The sequence below is a fragment of the Cupressus sempervirens genome, chromosome 6, assembly GCF_028749045.1.
Source record: "Cupressus sempervirens isolate cs-2001-9-10 chromosome 6, ASM2874904v1, whole genome shotgun sequence".
Lineage (NCBI taxonomy): Eukaryota > Viridiplantae > Streptophyta > Pinopsida > Cupressales > Cupressaceae > Cupressus > Cupressus sempervirens.
The window spans coordinates 275,032,896-275,043,105 of NC_143123.1; the positions used below are offsets into that span (position 1 = coordinate 275,032,896).

General features: G+C 34.3%; 1 protein-coding gene across 4 annotated transcripts; it reads right to left on the minus strand.

Annotated features, from left to right (window-relative positions):
* Positions 1–233: 233 nt before the first annotated feature.
* On the minus strand, positions 234–9,602 carry LOC149552297 (uncharacterized). 4 transcript variants are annotated; one of them, XM_089787817.1, is made up of 8 exons: positions 9,040–9,569; positions 8,771–8,847; positions 8,170–8,293; positions 3,839–3,937; positions 3,188–3,393; positions 2,840–2,942; positions 2,626–2,724; positions 234–582 (listed from the first exon to the last, which is right to left on the minus strand). In XM_089787817.1, exons 1-8 carry the CDS (start codon positions 9,439–9,441, stop codon positions 532–534), a joined length of 1,161 nt encoding a protein of 386 aa, XP_089643943.1. In that variant the 5' UTR covers positions 9,442–9,569; the 3' UTR covers positions 234–531. The 4 variants fall into 4 exon arrangements, with proteins under 4 accessions (XP_089643943.1, XP_089643945.1, XP_089643942.1 ...); XM_089787816.1 differs by lacking the exon at positions 234–582 and adding an exon at positions 671–1,235 and having other exon boundaries at positions 9,040–9,579; XM_089787819.1 differs by lacking the exon at positions 3,839–3,937 and having other exon boundaries at positions 9,040–9,556.
* Between the last annotated feature and the right edge of the window lie 608 nt (positions 9,603–10,210).

Below are 10,210 nucleotides of genomic sequence, written 5' to 3' on the forward strand. Positions count from 1 at the left end.
CTCAATGATCTATTTACATTCTTAACTCTCTCATCCTAATGATGGATCATTGAATATGATCTAAAACGTTAATGAAACTACGCAATCTTACCCAGAAAATGTGGATATAATTATTCAAAGTAGTTTTGATTCTTGAACTTATGTTTTATGTTTTGTCTTCCAATTGTTTCCTACAGATTTTTGGCAACAATGTAATGTGGGCAAATTTGGAGGAAAACTTTCGGATATACACATGGTGTAAAATATAGCATGGCAGCTTTTAATTTGAATAACTCTGGAATACATTTCATTTAACTTACTTAACGGGTAAAATAAGCTAATTGGTAAGATTGTTGATTATTTCAGAAGGTAGATGTCATCTTAATAATGACATGATGGTTTGCAAATGCAACTGATAACATTATTCAGATCGGATACAAAATTGCAGGCTGTGGTAATATATGCCTTGTCTTGTTAGTGGAGAAACTCTAAAAGCAGAGCAGAGTACAACATGGACATCAATGCCCACACCCTCTCAAATTCATTATCCGCTCAGCTCGCACCAAATACAAGACAGCGCACACCAGCTAAGCACTGCAGCAACTACTCACAACAGAAAATTTCATTCAATTAGAAAACCCAAAAACAAATTTTATTGATGACACAGAGCAACATATAAAAAGTATTACTATTTTGGAAGAATAAAGCAAATCCCAAAATCATGACTTGGGGTGCTATATTTATAAATGGTAACAAAATATGGTATACATTGACATGTGATGTATAATAATATAGACATATACGATAGAAGCTCTCTCTGATCAAAAGGGTATGTGATAATCCTTCAAATATCAAAGAAAGATGATAAGTTCACATTTTTTAATATAAAATCAGCAGGTGCTCATTCTGATTACAATTACCACTCTCATCAGCAGGTATGTGATGATCAATCCAACATTTCTTGGCTATTATAAACACAATCAAATAGTAGTATATATCAGGTGTGCTCTCTGATTACAAACCAACAGGGTAACTAATTTGTGACAACGGATGCAATTCTTCGACAAAAAATATAGGTATAGGATCTCCATTCTTTATGAATTAATAGATATAAAGTCTTCTCATCTGTTTTGCATTGACTCAAGACAGTTATGTGCAACAAGTGTTAGGGGTTGCCGCAATTTGTCATTTCCCTGCAGCTCACAAACGTTTTCTGAATAGTTTAGCTGTGACTTTGGGCTACATGAGGCTTTAACCTGCACATAACCAGATTCCCAAACACCAACCCAAGCCACAGATATCAGATCCCCTTAAGACTTAAAAAAACTGAAATGCTATTTGAACAGTCGTTAGTCAGGTATAATATTTTGCAAACACTCTAACTTAGCTATAAAAATTTGTGAAAGAGGAAACACGTTTGGCTGGCAACTGAATTTTAGATCATAAAGCTTTGGGAGTAAACAATGACAAAATTACAGTGATATTGAACACTCTAGATCAGTTAAATTGGATAAATGGAGAACAAGAACAGAATATATAAAACACATTTGACTGACAATTGTATTAGATCATATGTAGTGAGAGTAAACAAAAGCAAAATTACAATAATAATATTTGGGTCAGGTAAAAGAAACTTTTGTGTAAGATGAGTAAAAAATAATTCATATTAACATTTGGCTGGCAATAAAACGTATTAGATCACAGGTTTGCTTTCGGACTATAAAATAGCAAAATTATGATGATATTTGAATTTTGAACACAGGTCAGGTAACTTTTTTTGTGAACACTAGGTCAGGTATTAATTTTTTTTTAAAGAGTTATATTTGGAGAACAGGAATGAAAGACGAGTCTTGAATTCTTTATGTAAACATATTTGCAGGAAATTGCACTAGATCATTAGTGATTTGGGAGACTTTAGGTGCAAGGTCCAAATCGTATTAGATCACAGGTTTGCTTTGGGAGTATAAAATGGCAAAATTACAATGATATTTGAACACAGGTCACGTGCTTTTTCTGTGAACACTAGGGATCAGGTATTAAAATTTGTGAAAAGAGTTATATTTGGAGAACAGGAATGGAAGATTTTACTTCGAAGACGAGGGGATCATTAGTGATTTCGGAGACCCGACGTGCAAGGTCCGCATTGTGTTTGATCACAGGTTTGCTTTGGGAGTATAAAATGACAAAATTACAATGATATTTGAACACAGGTCAGGTAGCTTTTTTCGTGAACACAGGGTCAGGTATAAAAATTTGTGAAAAGAGTGATTTTATTCCGAAGATGAGTCTTAAATTCTTCATATAAACATATTTGCCGGAAATTGCACTAGATCATTAGCAATTTGGGAGACCTGAGACACAAGGCCCGAATATAGAACATGAAATATTTGGAAGTCTTTACTAAAAATTTAAAAAATGTAGAAGCAGATGGCACAATAATTTAGAAGACCTTTTTAGGATGAATGAAAATATTTCTTTTAAAAAAGAAGCTAGAGAAAATAAAATCAGTACTCAAATGTGAATGATTTTCAAATGCTTCTGGTTAAAAACTGTGTCAAGTATTTTTGTACCAACATTGTGGATTATAGCTATACTCGCGCTTATGTGGAAAGTCGTGTTTGTATTAATGTTTCACATCATACTTACCATTGTTTGTAAAGGAGATACAGCACGATCATCTGAACCTTGAAATCTGCCTCGCAGATGTAATCTTAGTTCCTTGTTCTCATCGTCTAGTACTTGCACCTGGTACACACCCAAAACATCTGTTAACTTGCTAATTATTGATTATGACTACTACAAAGATGCTTTAAAATTGTCATTTAAATTTCCAAAACTGCAGTAGTTTATGGTAACTTACCTCATTCTCTGCCTTCACAAGATTGGTCTGGATGTAATTTATTTCTTGCTTCAGAGACTGGACCTCAGCTAATAGTTGAGCTGTCTTCTCGGTGGGTTCTACCCTGATATAAATATAAAAAAGAAAATCACAGTTAAGCCCCAGTTCTGGAACAGCTGCATTTAGCAAAACTGTGGAAGTTTAAAAGGCAGATACCAACGTAGAGTGGCATAATAAGAAAAGTTTTTTTCTTCACGAGCATAAAATTACAAATTTGTTTAAGAAACCTATTGACAATTCCTCTTTTATAATATACTAGCTGATAAATAATAAAGCATTGAATACAAAATAAATTCAAACATTTCCCACCTTCCACATAAGTTCTGCACGAGAAAATCTTCAACATTTGAACAAATTATAGTTATTGCTTCTTGCTTTTCTTGTTCTGTGACCTGCCATATCCCTTTGTCAACCATTGAGGATACAAAGGAATTGGCAAGCAGCTTGTATGCCCAACTTCCTTCTTCAGTACCATGTTTGGATTTTTGAACTCCGTTTAACCTATCTTTTCTTCCCTGATAATTAAAACAAATACCTTATCAATACTTGAAGGAATTATAGCACTAGAAATGTGCATATTATTGGTTGGTACATCTTTTATTTCAAGTTCGAATTATAATCAATAGAAATTTAAAAAGATTGAACATTATCACATGTACCTAAGGAGCATTAAAGGAAGGAAAAGCTACAAGTAGAGACACCTTCATCATGAAGCTTGCCATACTATCAAACCTCCTAAATTGCCCCAAATCAATTTATAGTTTAAACTACTATTCACATAAGATGAACACGTTAATTTTTTCATAATGATAATACGATGGTTATCAAGGTAACTAAGGGGGTCCTCAATTATACAGGAAGAATGGGGTGAAAAATGGTCCTTCTTCAGTACCATGTTTGGGTGTTTGGACTCTGTTTAACCTCTCTTTTCTTCCCTGATAATTAAAACAAACCATATACCTTATCAAAACTTGAAGGAATTATAGCACTAGAGAAACATGGTCCTTCTTCAGTACCATGTTTGGATGTTTGGACTCCGTTTAACCTCTCTTTTCTTCCCTGATAATTAAAACAAACCATATACCTTATCAGAACTTGAAGGAATTATAGCACTAGAAATGTGCATATTATTGGTCGGCACATCTTTTATTTCAAGTTCAAGTTATAATCAATAGAAATTAAAACAGATCAAACATTATCCACATGTACCAAGGAGCACTAAAGGAGGAAAAAGCTACAAGAAGTAGAGACACCTTCATCATGAAGCTTGCCAAACTATCAAACCTCCTAGAATTGCTCCAAATCAATTTATAGTTTAAAGAAAACTAATATTCACATAAGATGAACACGTTAATTTTTTCATAAGGATAATACGATGGTTATCAAGGTAACTAAGGGGGTCCTCAATCATACAAGAAGAATGGGGTGAAGGATGGGCACAGCATACAAGCTCCGCTAGGTATGCAACCTCAAGAGCACGGTTATAAATGACCAAATGAGGTTAAGGGGACAAAGTTTATGCTCTTGGGGGTGGGACAAGTTTATGCTCTTTGGGTCCTAGGACCAGAGATAACTAGGGTGCCTAATCATGTCCTTCCTATCTTAATGGGATCCCCAATACCTGAGAGTGCAGGATAGAGTGATCGAAGGGGAATGGCTTACAACCGCATGAGGTAAAGGGGGGCAATCTTGGGCCCAAGGCTAAAGATATTGATTGGAGAGGAATGGTGTACACAAGCTTTGCTAGGTATGCCACATCGTGGGCATGGTTAAAACCGCATAAGGCCAAGGGGGACAATTTCCACTCTTGGGCCCAAGGCTGAAAATAATTAGGGTACCTCATCATGCCTTTCCTATTTCAGCTCTCATTATGGTTGAGCCCATGCACAGCACTACAAGTATTTCACTCTTATCCCTTAGAAAAATGAGTGTATTGCATGTATTATGATTATAAAATTATCTAATTTGGCTGCAAGTTCCAAGACATGCTTATTTTGTCTTATTCCTAGGTTACGGTTACATCTCTAACTAAATTGTGTTCCTTTTTACATTTGGATCATGTGGATTCATGGCAGATTACAAGGCAATCCTAGTAAGGGGCATTACACTGACTCTCCTATGGTTGGGAGCTCCATTATAAATTGAATATATATACCTTGTTGCCATAATCTATGTTTTGATATCTCTAACAAAGAAAGATCATTGAATTACAGTTTCACTGATTTCCAAAGGAATTAGCAAGACCTCAATCAGGTATATGTTGCTACTAATTCTGTTATTTTTCCTAATGGTTCTAACTGGAATTGGTGCTGTAAGGCAAGTATAAGGCAATCCTAGAAAAGGGAACAATATATTTTTTTTAACATTGATGAATCATTGTGAGAAACTAAAACTCAACAAGACCATTGACCAAATTCTAACAGCAAATTCTGCACTATTTAAGGATTATTATTCATGAATAATAATGAGAAAACACATTAAACATTACAATAATACTTTTTGGCACATGCTGTCCTATGTAAAATATACACAAACATCATGTACAACCAAATATGTTGGCCCCATCAAGTGCAAGAAGCTTCAAATCCAAATAGAACTCCTGTCTGATCGAGACCAAAAAACATCAATTGAGAGTTGCAAAAGGTATTTTTCATTGTTTTAAAAGGTAACTAGCTAAACAGTTTTCCTAATATTTGTAATCCCCACAAAGTTCCAAACTTATGCAAATTCTGCATTTAACACATACATTATTAGCTCCTTTATCTAATATCAATAGCATGTTCTGGAAAATATTTGTTAAATAACATAGGCTGAATGGGAAGAACAATAAATAGCTAACTAGGCCATGTATTGTTAACATACTATTAAAATTTGATACTTAGTTTCCCACGACAATTCTAAATTGTATATTCTGATTCTATTAAGCTTCCCACCTTGACAGATATCATACAAGAAGAGATATAATTTAAAAATCAAGATGAACTAGATGCAAGGATTGATCAAAGTTTTGTCCAATGAACTAACACTACTTATTAAATTTCCAGGCCTCTCTCTATATAATCCCTATCCAGCAATTCCCATAAGATAGTTTGATGATGATGTCTAGCCTTTCCTAATATGACCATAACTAAAAGATCAAAGCAAATAATTTGCAAGACCAAGACAGATAATTCTTAGAGTTATGAATTGTTTAACAATTTAGACATCACTTGCAATGTAGTAAGTCCTTGGGATTTTTATACCTAATTCAACACCAAATCATCAAACTGGTAGGCTTAATAAAGGCAACTACATGTCCTTGGTGTCATGCTGGGACACAACATGGGAGTAACATGAATAATGTTCAATACATAATTGCAAAACAACTGGTAAAAACTAAAATACAAACATTATCTTAAAAATAATTGATTGTAATGTAATGTTTAAGAAAATATAGTTGCACATCATTACTACTAGACATGACTTACTGTAGCTGCTTATGCAATAGAATGACAAAAATATATAAAATGCATGGTAGTTCAGAATTACAACAGGCCAATAAACTAGCACATATGTAAAAACATCAGTGCAATATAACGTTGAATACATCATTGCAAAACAACTAGTAAAAACTAATATACAAACATTATCTTAAAAACAATTGATTGTAACTTAATATATACGAAAATGTAGTTGCACATACTACCACTAGATATGACTTACTGTAGCTGTTTATGCAATAGCATGACAAAATGTATAAATGCACAGTAGTTCAGAATTACAACAGGCTGATAAACTGGTTTACGGACCTATTATAATGACTACACATGATAAGCATCTAGCCTTCAGTAATATGGCTGTAATTACAAGATCAAAGCAAATAATTTTCAAAACCAAGACATGCAAATTCTTAGAGTAATGAGTTATTTACAATGTAGTAATTCATTATGATTTTTATTAGTTCAACAACAAATCAACTGGTTGATGAGTCTAATTAGTTATGATTTTTATTAGTTCAATACCAAATCATTAAAACTGGTTGATGAGTCTGTATAACGATTGTATATTCAACAAGAAATCGAAAGAAGAATAAAAACAAAACTGAAAAAGAAGAAAGCAAGAGAACCTTATACTTCAGAAAGAAATCTATGCATCCTTGGTGTCATGCTGGGACACACCAGCATGGGAGTAACATGAATAATGTTGAATACATCATTGCAAAACTAGTAAAAACTAAAATACAAACATTACCTTAAAAACAAAAATCGGAAGAAGAATAAAAACAAAAGTGAAAAAGAAGAAAGCAAGAGAACCTTATACTTCAGAAAGAAATCTATGCATCCTTGGTGTCATGCTGGGACACACCAGCATGGGAGTAACATGAATAATGTTGAATACATCATTGCAAAACTAGTAAAAACTAAAATACAAACATTACCTTAAAAACAACTGATTTGTAAAAATGATTAAGAAAATACAGTTGCTAATTATTACTACTAGATATGACTTGTGATATTGATATCAGGATTCAATAGTGTAGTTGAATTCTGATGGCCGTATCACAATTTGACTTGCTGTGGAAAATATCTACTACTTAAAAAAGACTTACTGTAGCTGTATAGACAATAGAATGACATAAATGTATAAAATGCATGGTAGTTCAGAATTACAACAGGCCAAGGAAACAAAAGAGACAAGTTGAAAGAGAAATTTGAAACAAAACTATTATGTTTTTAACTGTGGAAGATTTAGACAGCCTTGAGACACATCAGATACCTTTCCTAATCCTCAAAATAATGTTGGTGGACAAAGATATTGTCATATTGATGATGTATAGTACAATGTGCAATATACCTAGCACCTATTACTTGTATATGGTTTTAGAGCTAAAACTTGCAGATTTTGTAATTTTTAAGAGCAAGACAAGTAGAAAGAGAAACTTGAAACAAAACTTATACGTTGCTAATTGTGCAAGATTCATACAAACTTGCAAACATATCCTATGACTTTGCTAATCTTCAATGTAATATTAATGCACTACCTAAGATATTTTCATATTGATGAATTATACAACGTCAATATGCATATTACCTATCACTTTTATATGGTTTTGGAGTGAAACAGAAACTTGAAACAAAACTTAAATGTTGCTAACTGTGCAAGATTTATACAAACTTGAAACATATTCAATACCTTCGCTAATCTTCAATGTAATACTGACGGACTAAGATATTTTAAGTTTTGCTGTATAGTGCAATGTGCAATATGTCTAGCACCTATCATTTGTATACCGTTTTGGAGTGAAAACTCACAGATTTTGCCATTTTTAAGAGCATCCGTAGTTCTCTGTTTTCCTGCTCCAATTGTTCAACGGGCTGGTTTACACGAGCATCATCTCCACGCCTTTTCAGTGAGTTTAGATGATCATTCTGCAAGCTGTTTTTGGTGAATATGAGATGAGATGAGGTATCATTGAACCAGACTGACGAGAATGAAACGACACATAACTAGAATGAACGAGCAATTTTTGAAAAATTTCAGAATCTCGAGAATGACGAATTCATAAGGTTCAGAATGGGCATATTGGTGGGAATGCAAGAGAATAACATGATACAAATAGAAATACAATACTTGCATATGCTGAAACAACGCCTTAGGAATTCAACTCATGATTTCTCATCATAAGCGATGCTAAATTTCCTTGAAAGTTTGTATGTATTTTCATATAAGTGGCGTTTTCCAATTGCATCAAGTTAAGTGTTGATTATAGTAAATAAATGAAGGCAATAGCAGGCGGAAGTAAAGAATGGAGTATTATCGGTTAAAACTGTGTTTCGGTAAGGGTTAGCAACTTCTACTTCAAAGACTTTTAGATTTTCACGTTTAGACACAATTTTATGTATGTGGACTCACCTGTGGTTCGCAGACTCGAGTTCTGTGATTCTCCGTCTGAGTAAACCCAGTTCTTCGTCCATCTTTGCCTTGCTCACCTACAAATACCCATCCAAGAACATAAATCATCAAAACAAAATTACAAATGAGCCCAATTGTAGACATCATAAGACAAGAACGAAAGAAATGAGAATTTGGGGGAAACAGGGGATGAATTTAAAGACACCATAAGACGAGAGAAAGAAATAAATATTTGGGGGAAAGCAGGGGATGCGGGAGAAAAAGCATACGGTGGAAAATTTGAGGTGATCAATCTGGGTAAGCGCTCGTTGAAGTTCATTTTTGGCTTGGATGGCCCGGTAATTAGCTTGATTAGCCCTTTCGTCGGCCTCATCGGCGGCCTCCATAAAGATCTCTCTGTCATGGAGATACAGAGCACATTCCTTCTCAAGACGGGCGACCTCCTTCCGCCAATGCTCAGCGTCAGCGACATGCTTCCTGACTGCAGCGGCACAGAGGGCAGCCTCCTCCCTAGCCAACCTCAACCTCTCCTGCAGCTGCAACCCCTGCTCCACCGCCTCTCTCTGCGCCTCCTCTGCCACTGCCAATCTCTCCGCCAAACCCTTCGCGCTTAAAGGAAGCCCTACTCTGTAAGCAATGCATTCCTCAATCTCCTTTTCCATTTCCATCATTCTTTCTCTTGCATTTCACAAGAAATTTGTCCGCTAATATCAATTGTGTGTTAATTTCTTGTGAGCAAGCGACCATTACAATGCTAGTGGCAAAGAAATGTTCAAATGAAGAAAACAAAATTTCCGGCCGTTCGCCAAAATGCCTTTCACCGCGATAAAGTCGTTTTTTCCACCTCACTGCGGTGAATATTTAAATGCGTAGTAAATATCGCATAGAGCCGTTGGAAAGGCGAGAGCGTCCAAAATCTTCCCGTTATTTGCCCCGTGTGGCCCCAGTTTATTTAGTATATAACTTACAACATAAAAAAATATGTAGGTAATAACTAAATATTTTCAATATTTAATTTCAAAATATCTTTTTCCCATTTGTTTTAAAATATTTTACAACTAGCAATTGCATTTAAAAGAGGTGCAACATTTTAGCTGATGGTAAAATATATTTGGTATTATATTATTTTATTTTAGTAAAAAAATGTTAAACAACAAATAGGAATGTGCATTCATTTTTTCTCGTGAAGGGCTACACTAATAGCAAGATATATTGCACCATTTGAGATATACATACTACATGTTTCAATGTTGAAAAATTTTACATTCTCTAATACCTATCATATTTTAATTCACATAGTAAATTGTATTATGTTTCCTACAACACACATGTTGTGTGTTTATTTTTGTACAACTTCTCCTTCCATTTCAATTTTACATATTTGTGCAATTTTGTTTGTATAGCTTATACCCCATATTATATCTCAATTGTTTGTGGTGA